This window comes from Quercus suber, unplaced genomic scaffold (genome assembly GCF_002906115.3).
Source record: "Quercus suber isolate HL8 unplaced genomic scaffold, Cork oak 2.0 scaffold_38, whole genome shotgun sequence".
Taxonomy (NCBI): Eukaryota; Viridiplantae; Streptophyta; class Magnoliopsida; order Fagales; family Fagaceae; genus Quercus; species Quercus suber.
The window spans coordinates 1,214,508-1,237,092 of NW_027069503.1; the positions used below are offsets into that span (position 1 = coordinate 1,214,508).

Sequence of the window (22,585 nt, forward strand, 5' to 3'; positions counted from 1 at the left end):
AAATTTGGTACAAAAATGTGAGTTGCATCTTCATGAAAATCAGGTACTTTCTTCGAATTTTACTATAAAAAGCTTGCAAACTAACGTGACAATGAGGTCGAACTTTACTCTATAAAGCTTCCATATTAATGTAGCAATGAATGTAATTAAAGACATATCAATTTATAAGGCTTATATCATAAAACTTGTAGTATGCAAGCATAACTCTATTTTTTTTTTTTTCCCCTCAAAAAAAAAAAAAACTCACTTTTTTTAATTATAAAAAAATAAAAATAAATACTTACTGCACTCATATTTGGTTCCATTGTATGTTTGGCCCAGGGTCGGACCTGCCTAACACTAGCATTCAACTATTCAAACATTCAACGCTTCAAGCTTATACGTAAGAGAAATCAGTGTTTAGGAAACGTGCACCACTTGATATTGTCATCAATGGGATTGTCCTTGGATTTTATTTTTATCCCATCTCAGTTCTCTTACATTATTTATATATTGGGTGCTGTTAACGACTTTTCTTCCAATCTTTTCTTTAAGAACAGAGCATAAAAGCATCATGGATATAGCTGTAGATGTTGTGATTGTGGGAGCTGGAATAGCAGGCCTCACAACATCCTTGGGACTTTACAGGTACCCCTCAAGCAACCAGAACTCTCCCTTTTTATAGTTTCTGTGGCAAGTAATTTTACTGCATAAGTATTAGTACATATTTGATTGTGGGAGCTGGAATAGCAGGCCTCACAACATCCTTGGGACTTTACAGGTACCCCTCAAGCAACCAGAACTCTCCCTTTTTATAGTTTCTGTGGCAAGTAATTTTACTGCATAAGTATTAGTACATATGTATTATTTTAGACATGTTTCTTATATTGTTGTAGTGAGTCACTGACACTAATCATATTTTTATTGTTACGTTAGTTTGTAAGCTTCTTATGGTTATATTGGTAGGAGATTTAGCGATTTCCATTTTACGATTGTAAAATTTGAAGGTTCAGTTAACATATATGTGCAGGTTGGGAATTGAGAGCATAGTCTTGGAATCGTGGGATAGTTTGAGAAGCACAGGATTTGCCTTGACACTTTGGACTAATGCTTGGAGGGCTTTAGATGCTGTTGGCGTTGGTGACTCACTCCGCCAACAACATTTCCAGATTCAAGGGTAACTACCTAATCTTTGGCCACTATGTTAGATTGAAGGTCTAAGACACAAGTGTCTATTTGTCTACCTAAGATTAGGGAATATATATATATATATATATAGAGAGAGAGAGAGAGAGAGGGTTGTGTTAACGGGCATTGTAAGAGCATGAGGCAGCTTTATGTATTTTTCTTCTATTTATTCAATTTTTTTTATTAAGTGAGACCACATTAGTTCAACCTTAATTAGCACTGCACAATCCTTGTTAACATTTGCCAAATATATATAGTTGGGGGAGGGATTTGAACCTGGACTTCACTGTTAGAAATATTATGAAGAATCAGTTGAGTACAAGGCTCATGGCTTCAAGGATTAATTTTTTAGGGATACAAAATTCCACAACTTGTTAAGGTCGTAAGACTTGAATTTTGATTGGATCAACATTACTTTTATATGGGTTCATTATTGACACAACTTTTATTATGTACTAAGGTTTTTTTTTTTTATCATAATTTTTAGTTACAATGGGGGAGAGGAGATTTGAACTATGAATGTCTCTTTTAGATATATCAAAAGATGTCAACTAATTGAATTATAAAACTCATAACTTATTGTGTACTAAGTTAAGTCAATAATTGTGAAAAAGATTTGTGTCACTAGAATTATTGTGTACATAAATGCAATTACAAAATAATGATATTAAGCAATTTAATCAAGGCTATAGGGAGTTAGGGACACCAATTAAACTAAAAAAAAAAACTTAAAGTTTACGAGTCTGGATCCAACTATATTATATTAATCCGTCTCTCTTCTCATTATAATTCAATATGCAACTTCACTCACACGTATTTACCTAACATTTAATGCTTCATATCTTTTAGTATGCATTTGACTTTAATAGATTTGAATGTGCAGGGCAGTAGTTGTATCCTCAATTTCAGGACTTGCTACTTCAGAGACATCATTTCACGCAAAGTAAGTCATTAAAATTTAGTAGTGTCAGCCCTTTCTGTTTCTTCTTTTGCTAGCTTGCCAGATTACATGAATCATTGAATGAGATAATAGCTCTTTTCATGACTTTCTTGTTCATGCTTTATGATGAGAGTATTCTAATAACTTTGGGTTGTGATGTCAAAGAGGAAACCACGAAGTTCGTTGTGTAAAAAGGAAGAAGTTGTTGGAAACCCTAGCAAAAGAACTCCCGACTGGCACCATTAGGTTCTCCTCCAAGGTGGTCTGCATTGAGGAATCAGGCTTCTTTAAGCTGGTGCATCTTTCTGATGGAACCGTCCTCAAAACCAAGGTGTATATACTTATTGGAAAAATGAAAATTCCCCCGTCCTATATGTACTTAGTGCTAATTTTAAAAACGCAATATTTTTCATAAATGTTGAGTTGACACAGGGACGGAACCAGGATTCGAACCTAGAGGGCCAAAGCTTAAAACAAATTTTTTTTATGAAAATAAAAACTAACATCTATTTCATATTCAACAAAATACTATATATAAAATAGTGTTTCTTAAACATTTGATATTATAAAAAGACAACAAAGTATAACATATAAAATAAATGTTTTTTAAATATTTCAACACATTTATCAAAATAAAACTCGACGCTATTTCAAAGAAGATCCAAAAATATATATATATTTAAGGGCAAATCTTAATTTTTCAAATTACATATGTATTCCAGTTTTTTTTTTTTTTTTTTAATTGGGGGGCTATTAGGACCAAAATTTAAAATTTCAACACATACGTATATACTTTAGTTGGGGGCAATGGCCCCCCTACCCTACTGTAGGTCCGTCCCTGAGTTGACAAGTTATTGTTCTATAAGTTCCCACCATTGACACCATTTAATGTTTACCAATTACAACTTTACAACTCAGCAATTGTGTAAAAAATTATGAACAATTTTTTACTGTAAACGTATTATGTACAGTATTAGACAATTCTTGAGTTTGACATGTCAAAATTCTTTGTTCCAATTTGTGGATGAAAGGTTTTGATTGGTTGTGATGGAGTGAACTCAGTGGTGGCAAAGTGGTTGGGCTTTAAGAAGCCTACTTTTACAGGAAGATATGCCATTATGGGCTTTACAGAGTCTAAAGGCAGTCATGGATATGGTACCAAATCTATACAGTTCTTTGAGAGTGGTGTCAGATTTGGTTGCCGCCCTTGTGATGATAAGACCTTATTCTGGTATATTACTTGGGTTCCCTCCTCTCAAGGTAAGCCTCCATTTCAATTTGGGTTGTTGAGTTCATTTCTTGTAAGTTGTAACAGGCATGTCTAGAGGCTGCTTTGTGGAAAAAGTAAATACCTTTGATAGATGGTCCACTAAATTTCTTATCAAATAATATTCTATAATAGTAGAAATTTGGTGTAAGTTTGATTTTGGTCATTCTATTTAAAACATTAGAATTTGATTCTTAAAATTTCAAAAGTAGAACAATTTGGTTACTCTTTCTTCTTTCATTTTTATTTATTTATTTAGTTTAGGTTCAGGGGACTAATGAGCCATCCCGTTTTTGAGGTACCAAATTGCACCAAACACGTGTAAGGGATCAAAATTGAACCAATCCCATATTTAAGAGACTAAAATCAAACTAACCTCATTTAATCAAAATCGAACAAACTCCATGGTTGAAGGAACCAAATTGTTTCCTTATTAAATATTAAACTTTCAGGGATCAAATTGAAACCTTTTAAGTTTTAAAGATCAAAGTGAAACTTATCCCCAAATTTTAGGGACTAAAAGTATAATTTACCCTAACAATGGAATTAAGTTTTCGCAACATTAGATTTTGGTTGGACAATATAATTGTTTCCTATATTATTGACCAGCTGGCTTGTGTCCCATTCTTACTTTTTCTGGTTCATTTTCACATAGACAAAGAGTTACAAGACAATCCAGCTACTATGAAGCAATTTGTGTTGAGCAAAGTTGAAAAGCTACCTGCTCAATTGAGGGCAGTCATAGAAAGCACTGAACCAGATGGATTTATATCATATAGGCTAACATATAGACGTCCATGGGAGTTATTGTGGGGAAATATCAACAAAAGCAATGTTTGTGTAGCTGGTGATGCATTCCACCCCATGACACCAGACATTGCCCAAGGTGGGGGTGCAGCTTTAGAAGATGCCGTTGTATTAGCTAGATGTGTTGCTGAAGCCTTATTGAAAGAACCAAGTGAAGAAGCTAAAGAAAAAGGTGAAGAAGACAAGGAGCAACATGAGGGGATTGAAATGGGGTTGAACAAGTATGCCAAAGAGAGAAGAATGAGAGCATTTGAACTCATCACTACATCTTATTTTGCTGGTTTTATACAACAAAGTGAAGGGAATATTATGAGCTTCTTGAGAGAGAAGTTTTTAGCTTCATATCTGCGAGGGTTGTTGTTGAAGAGAGCAGATTTTGATTGTGGGAGGCTCAACTTTTCTTGAGCGCTATAATCAAATCTAGCATAGTATAGTTTTATTTGAGGATGTAATCACAATAAAATTGTTTCAAGAATTGTAGTGAAAGAACCTTCAAAAAGTAATAATTGTAATGAAAGGGTGTTTAGTGGCACATTACTTAGCCATATTTAAATATTTTGTGAGGCCTTGGTTCATATGCTATGATGCTCCCTGTGGTTAATACCAAAAAGACCACATTAGTTAACTATATGTGTGTGTGAGAAAATGTTAAAATTACTTTCAATTTATAAAAAATACAAACTATAAAATAATTATGATTAGTGTTACGTACTTACGTTAACAACATAATAAATTAACTTCTTAATTAGCTTTTATCTTGGGTTAAAAACCAGCCCAACTCAACCTATAGAAATTGAATTGAGCTTGGGTTGGGTCATTGAGTTATGCCCATTTTGTGATGTTTAATAATTAAAATTTTGGGCTTTAATTCAAGCTTTTTAATCCATTGTTCAATAAATTATAGCATTTCACACAAGTAAGCCTAATACTCCAAATTAATCAAACAAATCTCAAAATATGAAAATAAGTTTAAATGGCATCAAAATTGAAAATAAATCAACCTAAAGAATTCAAATACATATATTTATAAAAATAAAAAAATAAAAAATAAAAAAAAAGCCTAGTAATAGCATGAGTTAAGTCAAATTATTCGGATTGGAATTTTCTAAAAGAAAATTTTAGAACCTAAATCAACTATCAATCCAAAAAACCAATTAGTGTCTTGCCTTCATTGCACCTTAGTTACAAAGCTACATGTCGTTTACACATATGGCTTTTAACCGGGCCAATGGCTGGCCCATCTGCCCTTTTCTCTAGGCCCAACATTGGCCCATTAAAAGGCCCAACAAACTAATCCTACCGCCCCACGAACTTTTATAATTTTAAAAGTCGTCTTTTAAAAGCGCTGTCGTTTAACTTTTCTCCTTCTCTCTCTCTCTCTCTCTCTCTGTGAGACTTGCAGAGAAACAAGTTACCCTAGCTCAAAGCAACTTCATCAACACTTTTTAAGGTCGAATTTTTTTTTAAAATCCCATTCCAATCCACTATCTTTTTCTCTTTCATATTCCAAAATTTCCAAAAAAAAAAAATAGTAACAAATTTTTTTTTTTAATTTTAAAATTTTTGGTACAGCTTCTTCAACATGACCCAAGATGTAGAGATGAAGGAGCTCCCAGCTCCCTCCAATTCAGCTTCCTCCTCTCCTCCCTCAACTCTCCAGCGTAGGATCAATCTCTATATACAGCTATATATATTCCTATATTTGTTTTTTTTTTTTTTTATTTTTTTTTTTTTTATGTATTGGGTTTTTACATAATCTCTATATACAGCTATATATATTCCTATATTTGTTTTTTTTTTTTTTTATTTTTTTTTTTTTTATGTATTGGGTTTTTACATTATAGTCTGAATTTTGATGAATGATGTTAAATTTGTAAAATTGGCGATCTGGGTTATGTTTGTTTTGCTCAAATATTGGTGATTGCGTGTTAAAGTTTAGACTTTGCTGTGGATTTGTGAAATTGGTGATTTTCTGAGACAATGAGCTTGGCTACAATGTACCAAAGGAAAGACCATTGTGCAGTCTGATTTCTGAAATTGGTGATCTGGGTTTTGATTGCATTGCTCATATACTGGGAATTGCGTGTTAAAGTTTAGATTTTGCTGTGATTTTGTGAAATTGGTGTTTCTGAGACAATGAACTTAGCCGGGACTTGCACTGCAACCTATAGAAGTTTAGTTTTTATTGAGTCTCTTTTATATTTATTATTTTAAAAAAAAATGCAACTTTATTTAGCATACATGTTTGAGATTTGGTGTTTGTGTTCAGATTTGAAGGAGATTGCGTCTCTCATTGAGACCGGTGCATATGCTCGAGAGGTTCGAAGAATTATGCGTGTAGTCCGGCTTACCATGGCGTTGAGGCGGAAGCTGAATGCAACTGTGCTTGCCTCATTCCTTAATTTCGCTCTAACCCCAGGATCTGAGTTGCACGGCCGGTTGTTCTCGTATCTTCCCAAGGTAATTTTGGATGCATTGTGAGTTTGGGTCCTTTTGTAATTCATGTTCTCTCTAAATTGTGTTCATTTATGGAATGGTATTTTTTTCTAGAGTGAATAAGTGAGGATAAAGGAATTGCCTATTGGCACAATGAAACACATGGCATATTCTGATATTCAAATATTAGGAATTGAAAATAGGGCTGTTAATAGACCGAGCCATTCATAAATAGCTCGGCATGGCTGGGTAGAAAGCGTTTGTTTGTTTATAAATAAGTTGAGCTTCAGCATTAGATTCAGGCTTGTTCAAATGTAGCATTCCTTCATGCCAGAACTGTTCTAGATACACATTGTTCTTGTTTAACGGCAAACAAATTATCTCAATGATGACTCTCAAGTCTAGCATTGCTTTCAATCCTCATACAACCAGAATTTCCTCACATGTATCCCTTTGATGCTGACTCATTAGAACAAGTGATTATGATACCAGTGATGATGAACCTTATTGATTGAACTCAATATGGCAGTGCATCTAGTTGGAATGTGCACTTTTGCTAGTCCTAGGAGTCCAATTTTTACTGACCCATTAACAGTTTTACACCCATAGTTACTCTAGGTGTTGCTACACTCCACCAATCAATTGGTGCTGGTGTGTGTGCCAAATACAATGATGCCCAATTTTTCAGCCCTTGAGCATGGTTCTCAAGTAGATGACTGGTAATTTGAATGAAGTTCATATAAAGGAGGTTGATGGAAATTGAATTCCAAGGTTGGCAGGTTTTAACTTGCAATCTGAATTTGTGTAAGTTGAGACTATTACAACTATTCAGACGTATGTTTTATTTTAGATTTTTTCTAGGAGTTTAAATTACTTTCAGATTCGGGTTTATAGGTTTATACATGACTACTTTTAATTTGGATACTAAGTTATTCTTTATTATTGAGGTGATTTTTTTTTCCTTCTATTTAATTTATTATTTTTTTGATAGGTGCTTAGTTGATTATTTCTGTATAATTAATCCTTTATGTATAAGATGAGACTATTTTATATAATAAAAAAAGTTTAAGATGCGACTATTACCACATTATCTTTTACTCATAGTTTCATTATTGTGTAAAAACAAAGGAGATAAAAACATCATTTACTTAATAAATTATAAAATAATTTAAAATTAAAGAAATATAATGACTTTAGTATTACAGACCACTGTATTTAATATTGTTGAGCATCCTAAGTTACAGGAATACTGAGTTGAGAATTGTCTCCCTACGTACTACAGAGGGGACCAAAATCTAATGAAATATGTTTGTATTATTTCATCGTATTCAGAATTTATAAATTGAATGTTCTTCATGCTTTGAGCACTAAAACTGTTAAAGATTTTTTACAGGAGGATGAACATGACATGGATGTTGACACTGCAACATCTGGTACTCAAATTGTTGCAAAGCACTCCTTGCCAGAGCTAGAGATTTACTGCTATTTGCTTGTGCTAATATTTCTGATTGATCAGAAGAGATACAATGAGGTAACATAACTAAGGTCCTTTCTTTTTTAACCTTTTTCCCCAGCTTGAGTCATTATGATTTTAACATCACATTGATGTCCCTCAGGCTAAAGCTTGTGCCTCGGCAAGCATTGCCCGATTGAAGAACCTGAATAGGAGAACTGTTGATGTTTTAGCTTCCAGGCTCTATTTTTATTATTCTCTTAGCTATGAACTCACTGGGGATCTTGCTGAAATTAGAGGGTGAGTTTTCTTTTGTCTAGCTGATTCTCAGGAATTAATTCTCTCTACCATTGAGCCAGAGATGTATTAGATTGAATGATCTTGTCTCTCACTTACACTGATTGATTTTGTGACTAACTTGGACATTCATGCATTAACAGCAACCTCCTTTCCCTGCACCGAATTGCAACCCTGCGCCGTGATGAGTTGGGTCAGGTAAATTTGTAATTGATATGGATAGTGTATGTGTGTCCATATGACAAATGTCTTATACGCAGATATTGGTGTGATGCAGGAGACACTTCTTAACCTACTACTTCGCAACTACCTTCATTACAACTTATATGATCAGGCAGAGAAACTTAGGTCAAAGGCGCCTCGATTTGAAGCCCATTCAAATCAGCAGGTAACTCTTAATTGTTTTAACTATAAAGCTATATGCCCATTTCACTTTGGGATCACTGGCATGAAGGATATGGTTGAGATTTCTGTGGGAAGACCAGTTGCATATCTGCAACTATAATATTAAGTTTTTAGGGTTCAGTCCAGTGATGGTTGTAATTATTTGAAAAGGTTGAACAATTAAGCTAGAGATAATAAACATGACATAGCTTATTGAAGACTCTTTTAATGGCATTCTTGTCAATCTTTTGTTCTCTTTGCCATGCTTGCTCCGTAGCAATCCCATCACTAGTCTTTACTATATATATATATAGATAGATATATTGTAAACTATGTTTGCATCAAATTTAATTATGATTTGTAACGTTTTAGGGAAATTGGAAAAAAAATTTCGTGAAAATTTGGTTCATGTCAAACAAAACATAGATGAACAAGATCTGATTGCTGTAGAAAAATCACAGATGAGAGTGAAGAACTTTTTATTTTCTTTCTTTGAGTAGGGGGATGGAAGGGTTTCTTTCTTTCAAATCTCACTAATGGAGCAGTGAATGTTGCTTCCAAAACGTTTCACTTATAAGCTGGGCCGTGCAAAATGGGTTATCACTTTAGAAATTCATGTGCGTGAGGGCTAATCGTCACACACAGCCAATACATGATTAAGGGGCATCCTCAGGGTTTTATATGTTCTTCCTTATGTTTTAGCTCAGGGAAACTGCCCTAAATACCTGTAATATGTCTGGGGATAAAAAGATAGAAAAGAAAAAAGGGATTTCCACTTACAAGCTGCACATTCTGAAACTGACTGTTCTCTTTTGCAGTTCTGCCGCTACCTTTTCTACTTAGGAAAGATCAGGACGATTCAGTTGGAGTATACAGATGCAAAGGAATCCCTCCTGCAAGCTGCTCGGAAAGCCCCTCTTGCAGCACTTGGTTTTCGAGTTCAATGTAACAAGTGGGCAATCATTGTTCGTTTACTGCTAGGAGAAATTCCTGAGAGGACTGTTTTTATGCAGAAAGGCATGGAGAATGCTTTGAGACCATATTTTGAATTGACAAATGTAAGTCTAGGTTCCCCCAACTTCAGTTATTCATTTAATTTTTCCATATAGAATAGGGCTGTCAGCAGGTTGAACTAAGTGCAGAATGCAGATACAGTGACATCCAATTAATATACTAATAGAAATTAATTTTTAAATAAAAATTTAAACTTTCATAAGTAAAGATTATCATTTTTAAATATATAAAAAGTCATTAGTAATGTGTAAAATCATTTGAATATGAATTGATTCTAGTCTACCTTAGTCTGTATTGAATCTGACTCCTGGCTATAATTAAATCTTAAAAATAATTCTCCTCCAGCTTGTCCTTTTTTTAAGGAGATGTTCCACAAAAGATGTCCACATTCTAAAATGAGGAAATTATATAACTTTCCAAATTTACCTAAGGCTGTGCCTTTTTGAAAAGTTCAAAGAGTTTTTAAGGATAATTATGGAAAATTTGTGCTTTGTGTGAAATAGACAGAGCAGTAAATGGTGATCCCTTAAAATTTGGGTTTATGAAGATGGACAACTAATATGGGACAGGAACATTTGAGTTCAAATCATCAGATATTATTTTTCATGATAATGTTTATCTGATTGAAAATCAAATTCAGATCCTGAACCAACCCAAAGCATAGGTTTTTTAAATTTTTAATCAGTCCCCATTGTTAGCACAGTAGAGAACAAGGTTAGAGAAATTGTAACTTTATGATTGTCTTCTCTTAGCTTTAAAAGAAAGACTTTAAAAAGAAAAGGAAAAAAAAAATTTGTTTTGAGGATACTCTTTTATGTTTTCTTAGTGAAGATAATAAGCTTTATTATAAATGTAGATCACATGCCATGCAGAATGTGGCTAAAGACTACAGTTTTTTGGCTTGTCAATTTACTTCGATAATTTCTAGCATGGCACCTGGCAGTCAACTCTGTTAGGCCTGAAATACAGCCTCTCAGGGATCAACTCTCCAGTTAGGTTCATGAGCTTTTACTGCTGATATTGAGAAAGGCAATGTGTAATTATCAGGCAGTACGAATTGGTGATCTGGAGCTCTTCAGGAATGTTGCTGAGAAGTTTTCAGATACTTTCAATTCAGACCGGACCCATAATTTGATTGTTAGGCTGCGGCACAATGTCATAAGGACTGGGCTACGCAACATCAGCATATCTTATTCCCGTATCTCTCTGGTTGATGTTGCAAAGAAGCTGAGACTGGACTCTGCAAACCCTGTTGCTGATGCTGAGAGTATCGTATCAAAGGCAATCCGAGATGGTGCAATTGATGCCACAATAGATCATGCAAATGGATGGATGGTATCAAAGGAGACTGGGGATATCTACTCTACTAATGAGCCTCAATTCGCATTTAACTCAAGGGTTGCTTTTTGCCTCAATATGCATAATGAGGCAGTGCGTGCACTTCGATTTCCACCAAATTCTCATAAAGAGAAAGAAAGTGCTGAAAAGAGGAGGGAGAGACAACAGCAGGAGCAAGAGCTTGCAAAGCACATTGCTGAGGAGGATGATGATGAGTTTTGATTGCAAAGTAATACGTAAAAGGCACTTTAATGCTTTGTGCAATGTTTTCCATCAAGTTTTCATCTCTTTGGAATTCTCTGGCAACGTGCTTTCATTTACTGGTTTTTAGATCATTATTAGACCTTCCGTTTAATTTATTTTATATCTTAGGTTCATTGTTTAAAATCTGACTGAGTATTTTTTTTTGCCATGCCGAATTATAATCTGAAGTTTCATCTTTTCCTTTGAATGGATGTTGTTGATGGCAGTTTCTTAGGTTAAATGTTTAAAATCTGACCAACTTCTCTGTCACCATATTGAAGTATAATCAGAAATTTCATCTGTTCCTCTTAGTATTTTGTTGTTGATGGCGGTTACAAAGTGAATGTTCTAAATTTTCTCAAGGCGGAAATCGAGCACTTTTTGCTTTACCCTTCCTAGTGTGGGTTAGTTGGTCAATGCCTGTAATTTGCGACTTGGTGATTGGTATATTGCTGTAATGTAATTCATGGTATATAGTCCTTGGTTTAAAACTCTTTGCTGGGAGGACATGTGAAGTGTTTTAAATCAAAGTTGCTCAATTACTATTTTCTTTATTCCACCTCTTTAAAGAGCTGCATTGTTTTGTCCTTAATTTTGTTTAAAGAATAATGGAAGGGTTGTGTAGTTGAATTTGAGATAACTAATCTTCTGAACATGAGAGGGATATTTTTTTGAATTCTGCTTGATTCTCATTGTGCGAGTACTTGCATAATTAGGCCACAATGAGATAACCCCATCACCAACTAATCTGACTGAACTTCAATTGATTAGACTGGTAAGGAACTAAACCGATGAGCTTGGCTTTGTTGTCTCACACGGCTCCTATTGCTTGTGTGATTGCTGCATTGTATCTTGAGCTGCAACGGTCATAACATGCATATACATTATAAAAGTATACAACCAATCGAATGTCCTGTGAGTCAGGTATTGTATTATATGTATCTCAGTATTGTATTACATTTATCACGGTATTTCACTGTTCAACTAGGGTTTAATTACTTCATACATCTGAATCATCTCCACCGAGCTAAATATGTTTGAAATGTATGTTCAAAGCTTGTCAAAAGTAGAGAATAAAGAACAATTATCTCATAGGTATAGATATCCGATATATGCATTCTTCTTTTCACTTTCAGTACGTCTCACAATAATAAAGAGAATAAAGAATAATTATCCCATAAGTATAAGTATCGGATATATGTATTCTCCCTCTCACTTTTGGAGTGAGTTTGGTTAAATTTTTGAAATTGTAGTTTTTGAAAAAGTTGTGATTTTAAAAAGTGCAATATGAAATTGTGTGTGTGTGTGTGTGTGTGTTTTTTTAAACTAGAGTATTTAGTAAAAGTTTCATGATAATACTTTTTTAAAAAGCTAAGTGTTTGGTAAATTCTCGTCAAAATTTGCAATTTGAGGTATCAATTACCAAAAATGAAACTATATATAATGAATATTTTGACTTGCCGATTGCAGTGACATAGTAAATTTCTACATACATTTCCCTTCATAGTGTGGGTTAGTCAATGATTATGATTTGCAAATTCAGTGATTGGTATATTGCCGTTTGCAATGCATGGTATGATCTTTGGGTTTAAAATTCTCTGCTAGGTTGGAAAGTAACGCCTGCATAATGATGGGTTGCTTGGAGAACATTTGCATATGTAAATCAAAATTGATCCATTAATTTTTCTTTATTGAGTTGCATACAATGATAGAAGTACTGGTTTCTTAGGTGATAATTGGCTTTATCTTCAAGTTTGTGATAGCAATGATTGGTATAGTTAAATCCTATAAATTAGCCCAAAGGTCATGGGAATGCAATGGAATGTCCTGTGAATGAATTTACTTCCTGGAACTTCAAAACCTCTATGCCTTATGTAGCACACATGAATCATCTCCACCTCCATCCCTTTAAATATGATCAAATATAGTTTGTGAAATGTTTGAAATCCAATAATAGAAAGTATAGAGATTCTGGCTCATGTCTATTGGCATGCATTAGTTCATTCCAAGGCATATTTTCGAGGTTTACTTGACAAATTAGGAGGATTAATTTCTCAGAACCGAAATTTCAGTCCCTCCTTTTTAATTGTCCATACTAAAAGGGACCAGCCCAGTATTATGAAATTCGGTGTCTGATGGTGTGGCATTCTTTGGAGAACAGTGTTGATGTCAATGGAACTACATCCAACACATGAGAAAGCTCAAGTCTTCCAAATCAAATAGTAGAGACTGACAGTTTTTTACCATAAACTGCCAATGCTATTTGTTTTTTAGAAACTTAAAATCAGATTTTGGGGACTCCCCATCTTGAATTTACAGTATTATCTGGACCCAGATGGGCTCACCTTTCCACAAACAACATAAATAAACTCCAATCCTGTATTTATTTTTCTGTGAAAGCAAATTAAGCCAAATACTATGAGCAAGTATTAACTGAAAAAAGAGAATTTCTACCTGCAAGGTAACAAGAAATAATATGATCACTTGTTTCTATCTCCAGTATCACTCAGAATGAAGTTTTATATAAGGATAAATGTTACAGTCTCTAAAATTTTTCTAAGATTCACATGGATGATTACCAAAACCCAAATCCTAGGCAAAACAAGAGTACATAAGAAGAAAAAAAAAAAATTCAACCAGCTTCACAAAAGGAAGATTCATAAAAGTTTAGTTTGGACAGTAGCAGCAGTTATTCACCCAGCTGAGCTCAACCCAAAAGATTTGACTATGGTGCTGACCCTTTCAGCAAAAGTTTTGGACGTTATCTTTTTACCTGGCACATGAAATGGGTTTGAAACTGCATCTACATATGCAGCATGGAACCTCCTGAAAAACTGTACAACATATTCCACAAAAATGTCAGATCAGGAACAAGTAGACGTTATTGAAATTATGTAAAGAGATAAAGACAACAGTTTTCTTTTTTCTTTTTAATTGATAAGTCACACATGCAACTAGTGGGTTTTGAATTGATAATTTCCCACCCTCCACCTTGCTCTTACAAGGGGAGAGAGAGTCATTTGAGCAAAAATTTACTGGCTGAAGATCATGGTAAGAGTAGCAGCAGCAAACATAATAAAAAATATTTAAACCTTGGAAGGATATTATTCAAAATTAACTTTAAGCAAGAAGAAATGTGGCAACCACTACATTATGGAACAAGTGGCTGATGAGGCCAGAAAACCTACTATCTATAAATAGACATATCAAGCAACTTATATAAACATAATATACGTACTATTGTACAAGATTTTGTTTGTTCATCACCTAGCAAGTACCAACTTACAATAACATAAAATTATTTTCAGCTAACAACATTTTTCAAAGTGAACCAACAATGAAAAGAAAATTTGAAATGAAAATTTATGAATTACCAACCTAGGCCACATGAAGAGAACATGTTCATTTCTCACCAAGAGATACTCAAAAGTCTTACTTAAGAACCAGTTTTCTACAATAAATCGAATTCTCTAGACAAGAGCTTCGCCAGATAAAAAGTTCTGTCCGTCCACTACAACCAATCCAAATTTAACTAATTTTGTACCTAAGACAACCAAAGTTCAGAATAAAATTTGTCTTGATTGAGGCAGTAAAGGTGCAAAGTTGCTTCACTATCACCATGACCTTTGTACTACAGAAGGTTCCTGCATTATTAACATGTCAAAGCCCTCTAATGCATTATCTAATTTCAAATTACCTAGTCAGGTCAAATTGGCAACACAGGCTACCTACAAAGATTTCCAGGAAAGCACCCTCAAGGAATTGGACCAACCTACAACTTATCAAAAATGTATCGAAGACCCAAATATCTCTCTTTTCGAAAGATATCACCTCATTCCTTTTCAAGGCACTAGACTAAAACTTGAAAAAGGATGAGAACCAAACAAATCCTTATTGCCTCTAAGACAAAAAGACACAATCCCCTCTTTTCATCTCATACCACACCCTAAATATCAAACCAACCTTCCAATACTTGTAAAAGTCTAAACTTCACCAAAGTTCCAGCTATTGTTAGTTATGTTACTTCCAATTCTTCCTATACAAAATAAACCAAAACATTTTCCCTTCTCTTTTTCGGAATCCATAACATGTTTATATATTACTCGATCATATTATTCTCCCATCACTCACATTGCAGCACAAGATTTCAAAATCAAAACCAAATATCTAATCTTTATATTGTCCACTCTATCATAACTAATTACTTTTTATCGTAATGCCAAAACACCAAATGGTTTCCTTTTGGCGTAGGCAATATTCAAATCCAACAATAATGGACTCTAATAGTTGAGCTAATTGGAACCCACACAAATGTCTAATTTTTTTCATAGCCGCTAATGCGACACTAATTGCCTGATTAGTACAGAATAAAAGTCGTGCAAGCGATGCTGCTCCAATTATAACTTTAACAAATTAGTGATTTGTGAAAAAGATTAAATTTTGGAACCATTAACATTGCTCAATAAAACCAATTCCATAATCCATAAAATACTCACATTTCGAACATCCGCGTCTCGGACATCTAGATCCGTTGTCACCAATATAAACTTCACCTTAGTATTAGTCAGATACCCATACCTTCAAAAACAACATCATTGTACACTAAAAAATTCATTCACAAAATTTTCATACTTCAAAAAAAAAAAAAAAAAAAAAAAAACACTCACACTTTGTAATTTTCAGTGGGATAAAGAAGACCCAGAAATGTCTCATTGAGAGTTGGTCCAGATTTTTCGGATTGTTCACTGAAAATAAAAACAATAATAAAAAATGGTCAATTTAATCGAGAAAAAAATACCACCCGGATCCGATCCGAGAAGTGAAACCGGGTTGTGGGTAATGGGTTTACCTCGTTCGTCGACGACGTCGAGGGAACAGTGTACGATGTGGTGGAGCTTGAGAGCATCATCGGCTTCCGTGAAGCTTTGTATGTACAGAGGATTGTTCTGTCGAAATTAAGGAAATATGAGATTTTGTTTTGTTCTTTTTGGGGTTGTACGGAAAACGAGAGATTAGTGGAGGAGAAGGGTGTACCTGGTGGCCGACGACGGCGACGCAGACGATCATTGCTTTGTGAGAGAGAGAGAGAGAGAGATGTGCTGTTATTGGCTCTGCCTCTGTAGTTCGTGATTCTGTCACAATAGATAGATATAAATGGAAGAATTTTTAACTCTTTTCTCTTTTTTTTTTTAGCTAATACAATTTTGGTGTGTATATCTTGAGATATTCTCATTTTTTGTTTTTTATATTTTGATAGCATTAATTTCTTTTTGTTTTTGTGCTTTCTTGAAAACAAAACAAATCAAATTTACTAATTTCTAACTTCTTGATACACAAATATCAACTGAAAAATTTATAAAAAAAAAAAAAAAAAAACTACATATTTAGACTCAAAATAACTTCAAAATGAAAAAATATGGACTAATAAATAGAGGGCAAGTTAAAAATTAACTGTAGCATTGCTACAAAATATATTGATCATATTTACTCAAAAAAAATATCACTTTCAAGTTGTAATCAATTTGGTCTTTATTATTTTCAAATCACAATTTTTTTTGTGCTTACTTGGTAACAAAACACAATTAAATTTACAAATGTCTAACTCAATACACAAATATCAACTCAGAAATTTTTAAAAAAATCCGCATATTTAGACCCAAAATGATTGTAAATTGAAAATAACATGGACTAATAAATAGACTGCAAGTTAAAATAATTGTACCAATTTCATTGCTACCAAAATATATCGACGGAAATCACTTTCAAGTTGCAATCAATTTAGTTTTTATTATTATCAAATCATAGCTTTTTTTGTGCTTATTTGGCAACAAAACACAATTAAATTTACTAATACCTAACTCGATACACAAATATCAACTTAGAAATTTAAAAAATCACATATTTAGACTTAAATAATATTGCAAATTGAAAATAACATTAACTAATAAATAGATTGCAAGTTAAAAATAACTGAACCAATTTCATTGCTACTAAAATATATCAAGCAAATTGGTTACACTTGAAAATATCGTGAGCCAAAAATTGTATTTTTGCTTCTTCTTTTTTTCACCTGTTGTGAAGGATTGTACTCAGAGCCAGAGGTCCCAGGAGTTGTAGTGCTCACCAGACAATCTACAATCTACACCACTTCAAATGTAGGACTAGTGCCCTCCTACTAAAAAACAACAACAACAACAAACTACTTACTCAATCTTTAGTCTTTACTCTTTACTCTCTCCTCTAAACATGTCCCAAACAAGACAACCTCCTCACCATCTCCCACAAGACATTGTCCTCAACATCTTAGCAAAGCTACCTGTCAAACATGTATTAGGTTCATTGTTTAAAATCTGCTTGGATCTATCTTTCACCATATTGAATTTATATTTTGACTTGCTATTGGCAGTGACATGTGAATTTTACATCCGGTTACGGCTTTACCCTTTCATAGTGTGAAATATGAATTGGACAATGATTATGATTTCCAAATTAGTGATTGGTATATTGCTGTTTGCATTAAATGCTATGGTATTTGGGTTTGAAACTCTTCGCTATATTGAGAGGAACGTCTGCATAATGATGGGTAGGTTGGAGGACATTTGTAAATGTTTTAACCAAAGTTGATTTTCTTTATTGAGTTCCACACTGAGAGGAGTATTACTGATTTCTTAGGTGATAACTGGCTTTATCTTTGAGTTTATGATAGCAGTGATTGGTATAGTTAAATCCTGTAAATTAGCCTGTATAGGACATGAGAATGCAATTAATGTCCTGGGAGTGAAGTTACTTCCTGCAACTTCAGAACATCTATGGCTTTTGTAACACATAAATCATCTCCACGTCCACCCCTTTAGATATGATTAAATGCATGATCAAATATAGTTTGTGAAAAGCTTGAAATCCAATAATAGAGAGAATAGTGATTACCGCTCTTAATGTCTACTGACATGCATATTCATATTATGGCATTTCTCGAGGACTACTAAGCAAATTAGGAGGATTAACTTCTCAACCAAAATTTCAGCCACTCCCGTTTAGTTGTTACTACTAAAAGATACCCCACCCCGTATCATGAAATTTGGTATCTGATGGTGCGGCATTCTTAGGAGAATAATGTTTATGTCACTGTAACTACATCCAACACATGAGAAAGCTCAAGTCTTCCAAATCAAATGGCTTAGATGGACTTTTTGACCAGAAACTGCCAATGCTATTGGGTTTTTAGAGACTAATCGAATTTTGGCAACTCCCATCTTGAATTTACAGTATTATCTGGACCCAGATGGGTTCACTCTCCACAAACAACATAAAGAAACTCCAATCCTGTATTTATTTTCTTTGAAATCCAGATAATATGAGGAAGTATCAACTGAAAAAATATCATTTCTACCTGCAAAGAACACAAAATAACACAATCGCTTGTTTCTATCTCCAGTATTACTCAAAATGAAGTTTTATATAAAGATAAATGTTACAATCTCTAAAATTTTCATGAGATTTACATGGACGATTATTAAAACCCAATTCCTAGGAAAAACAAAAACAAGGCATAAGGAAAAAAAAATTTTAATATCAACCAGCTTCACAAAAGGAAGATTCATAAAGGTTTAATTTAAACAGTGGCAGCAGTCATTCACCCAGCCGAACTCAACCCAAAGGATTTGAATATGGTGCTGATCCTTTTGGCACATGAAATGGGTTTGAAACTGTGTCTACATATGCAGCACTGAACCTCCTCAAAAACTGTACAGCATATTCCACAAAAATGTCAAATCAGGAACAAGTAAGCATTGTTGAATGTCTGTTAGAGATAAAGACTACAGCTTTTTTTTTTTTAAATTATTGATCAGTCTCTCATGCAATTATTGGGTTATGAACCGATAATCTTACCAGGGGGAGGTAGTATCATTTGAACTAAAGCTCAGTGGCTGAAGACCAGAGTAACTATCTATGAACTTTCCTTTCCAAATAAGGGAATATATTCATGAGTGAGCTACTAGAAGGGCAAAACTAATTCTTATAAAAATAAATTAAAAAAAAAAAAAAAAACCAAGGGCAAAACCAATTACAAAACATATTGAGTGCTTATACACATCTATAGTAATAGCATCAACAAAATATTGAAAGTTGAAGACAATACGTCACAAAGCAAAAACATCCCATTAAAACTACCAGACTTGCAAAGAAATACAACTACATCCCATTAAAGCCAATGTGAAACCCCAATTCTTGCATAAAGGTCTATTCACTTTGGCGTTTGCTTCTACTTTCATACAATTTTGTAATAAAAAATGCTAACTCATTCACAAAAGATTGAGGGAAGGATATTAAAAAAAAATAAGGAATGAAATGGAGTCAACCAAACAATACATCTAAGCATAACTACTTGGATAAAAAGTACTCATATTATGCTAAGGAACAAAATATATCAAAAATAGTTCAATAAGAAGATTATAAAGAAATCATTTTCAATTCTTAACCACCCATAGCAAGCAATAACCATTCGTGAGCTGCTTTGTCCATACACATTTCTCTATGGGAATGTTTTCAGTAAAAGAAGATAGGCATCAAAGGAAATAGAATATTTAAACTGTAAAAGCAATATCTTTAGCAAAATAAGATCACAATTGACATTTTAGGAAGAAATTTTAAGAATCCAAGAGAACAAGAAGTAACATTCAGTATGGATGTGATAACATGAAGTTCAAAGAGGTCACCATAACATTATCATGAAAGAAAAAATTAAGTACATCCTATCTATGCCATGTAAATGGTAAGTCTCAGGAATCATGAAATTCACGATGTCCATTTATCTTGAACAACTTGATAAATAAGTGTGCTAAAAGTTGATAAGCAACATGACACACACAAGCCACTTTGAATTTTTGATAGTTGAGTATACATGCTATTTACTCAACTATCTCCTCAATATAAGATCATCAACCAGGACCTTGATAAGCAACCTATACTAAATGCAAAGCCACTCAATTAAGGTAATCAATCAGAATAATAATTTCTATTCATTTCTAACTCATAATCAGTGCCAAGTATATATGAAGAACAAAATGGAAAACCATTAAGAATAAGCACGAAAATAAAATGCATCTTGCCTGTATCCTATTTCATTTTCCTTAATAAGTTGCTGCGCGGTTGGGTTTGTCAAGCAAAACTAGACTCTTAACATAAGAACCAACGAAAGTATAGTTATATGCAGAAATCCTAAGACCTTTACACTCTTGTGTCTCGAGGTCCTGTGAGACGAGCCGTTGGTCAAACTCCAATTGCACTACAACCTCACCACTCTTCCTAAAACCTTTAGCACTGTGTATGTACCCCTCAGCATGATCCGCACCTTCCATGCCATTGATATCCTGATCCCTGAGACCTATATGAGGAAAAATCACAATTTTGGTCCATGAAGATGCATCTGCATACCTCTTCATCTGCCATACATTGACACACACAGTACGAAATCCCTCGTGAAACAGGGCAAGGGAATTCCCATATGCTGAAATAAAGGGACGAATGTGAGACTCATCTCCATCATCTTTATCATCTGAAAGTATAGGCAGTCGATCTCGCTGAAAACCATGTCTCCCAATAAAGGGACGAATGTGTGCACATATCATTTCTCAAAAAAAAAAAAAAAATAGTGGAATGAATTTGTAACAATGGTATTGCCAAAATAGGAGGAAAAAAAAAATTGTTGCAATTGATTTGTGGCAATGGCATTACTGAAAGAGGGGAAAAAAATTTTGTGGCAATTGTGGCAATGTCATTGCCGAAAATGGGAGGGGGAAAAGAAATAGTGGTTGCCGAAATCTGGAGAGGAATTAAAAAAAAAAAAGTGCTACGTCCACAATATTTTTACAATATTTTCATAATAAATCACAGGTGATTAGTTATTATTAGTTCAAATTTGAATTTAACACTGAAATTACTTTTTTAATCCAACAATAACAACCAGTAACAATCACTTAGGAATAATAGATGTAATAATTAATAATAACAAAATAAAATTGATTATAAAAAGATCACAATAATACAATTTATTACAATTTTTGTGGTCATATACTAATAATAACAATAAATAATATTAAATAATTTCAAAATTAACAAAACGCATACATAAATTTAATTAGAGAGTTGAGATGCTTACTACAACTGTGATACCAATTGAAAGAGTGAGAATTATAGAGTGATACTTACCCAAATATCAACTCAGAAATTTAAAAAAAAAAAAATCCGCATATTTAGACCCAAAATGATTGTAAATTGAAAATAACATGGACTAATAAATAGACTGCAAGTTAAAAATAATTGTACCAATTTCATTGCTACCAAAATATATCGACGGAAATCACTTTCAAGTTGCAATCAATTTAATTTTTTATTATTATCAAATCATAGCTTTTTTTGTGCTTATTTGGCAACAAAACACAATTAAATTTACTAATACCTAACTCGATACACAAATATCAACTTAGAAATTTAAAAAATCACATATTTAGACTTAAATAAATTGCAAATTGAAAATAACATTAACTAATAAATAGATTGCAAGTTAAAAATAACTGAACCAATTTCATTGCTACTAAAATATATCAAGCAAATTGGTTACAGCTTGAAAATATCGTGAGCAAAAATTGTATTTTTGCTTCTTCTTTTTTTCACCTGTTGTGAAGGATTGTACTCAGAGCCAGAGGTCCAGGAAGTTGTAGTGCTCACCAGACAATCTATCAATCTACACCCTTCAAATGTAGGACTAGTGCCCTCCTAAACTAAAAAACAACAACAACAACAAACTACTTTACTCAATCTTTAGTCTTTACTCTTTACTCTCTCCTCTAAACATGTCCCAAACAAGACAACCTCCTCACCATCTCCCACAAGACATTGTCCTCAACATCTTAGCAAAGCTACCTGTCAAACATGTATTAGGTTCATTGTTTAAAATCTGCTTGGATTATCTTTCACCATATTGAATTTATATTTTGCTTTGCTATTGGCTGTGACAGTGTGAATTTTACATCCGGTTACGGCTTTACCCTTTTCATAGTGTGAAATTATGAATTGGACAATGATTATGATTTCCAAATTAGTGATTGGTATATTGCTGTTTGCATTAAATGCTATGGTATTTGGGTTTGAAACTCTTCGCTATATTTGAGAGGAACGTCTGCATAATGATGGGTAGCTTGGGGGACATTTGTAAATGTTTTAACCAAAGTTGATTTTC

At 33.6% G+C, this 22,585-nt stretch overlaps 3 protein-coding genes and 1 long non-coding RNA gene across 4 annotated transcripts; 2 read left to right on the forward strand and 2 right to left on the reverse strand.

Annotated features, from left to right (window-relative positions):
- The first annotated feature begins 480 nt into the window (after positions 1 to 480).
- LOC112029633 (monooxygenase 2) lies at positions 481 to 4,736 on the forward strand. Its single transcript, XM_065770997.1, has 6 exons — positions 481 to 627; positions 1,010 to 1,156; positions 2,051 to 2,110; positions 2,273 to 2,438; positions 3,139 to 3,367; positions 4,030 to 4,736. Exons 1-6 carry the CDS (start codon positions 554 to 556, stop codon positions 4,584 to 4,586), a joined length of 1,233 nt encoding a protein of 410 aa, XP_065627069.1. The 5' UTR covers positions 481 to 553; the 3' UTR covers positions 4,587 to 4,736.
- A 772-nt stretch (positions 4,737 to 5,508) lies between these two features.
- LOC112029632 (probable 26S proteasome non-ATPase regulatory subunit 3) lies at positions 5,509 to 11,657 on the forward strand. The gene is made up of 9 exons (XM_024062313.2): positions 5,509 to 5,631; positions 5,754 to 5,842; positions 6,451 to 6,641; positions 8,011 to 8,148; positions 8,234 to 8,370; positions 8,511 to 8,565; positions 8,645 to 8,755; positions 9,570 to 9,809; positions 10,813 to 11,657. The coding sequence occupies exons 2-9, from the start codon at positions 5,764 to 5,766 to the stop codon at positions 11,323 to 11,325; spliced, it is 1,464 nt and encodes a 487-aa protein (XP_023918081.2). The 5' UTR covers positions 5,509 to 5,631; positions 5,754 to 5,763; the 3' UTR covers positions 11,326 to 11,657.
- A 2,144-nt stretch (positions 11,658 to 13,801) lies between these two features.
- LOC111985442 (uncharacterized) lies at positions 13,802 to 16,466 on the reverse strand. Its single transcript, XM_065770998.1, is given in 6 exon segments — positions 13,802 to 14,180; positions 15,843 to 15,924; positions 16,014 to 16,080; positions 16,083 to 16,091; positions 16,196 to 16,292; positions 16,381 to 16,466. Coding segments are annotated over 6 exon segments (429 nt in total). The 5' UTR covers positions 16,414 to 16,466; the 3' UTR covers positions 13,802 to 14,039.
- A 2,236-nt stretch (positions 16,467 to 18,702) lies between these two features.
- On the reverse strand, positions 18,703 to 20,974 carry LOC136066542 (uncharacterized). The gene is made up of 2 exons (XR_010628049.1): positions 20,457 to 20,974; positions 18,703 to 19,089 (listed from the first exon to the last, which is right to left on the reverse strand). It is a non-coding gene; the product is annotated as an uncharacterized LOC136066542 (long non-coding RNA).
- Between the last annotated feature and the right edge of the window lie 1,611 nt (positions 20,975 to 22,585).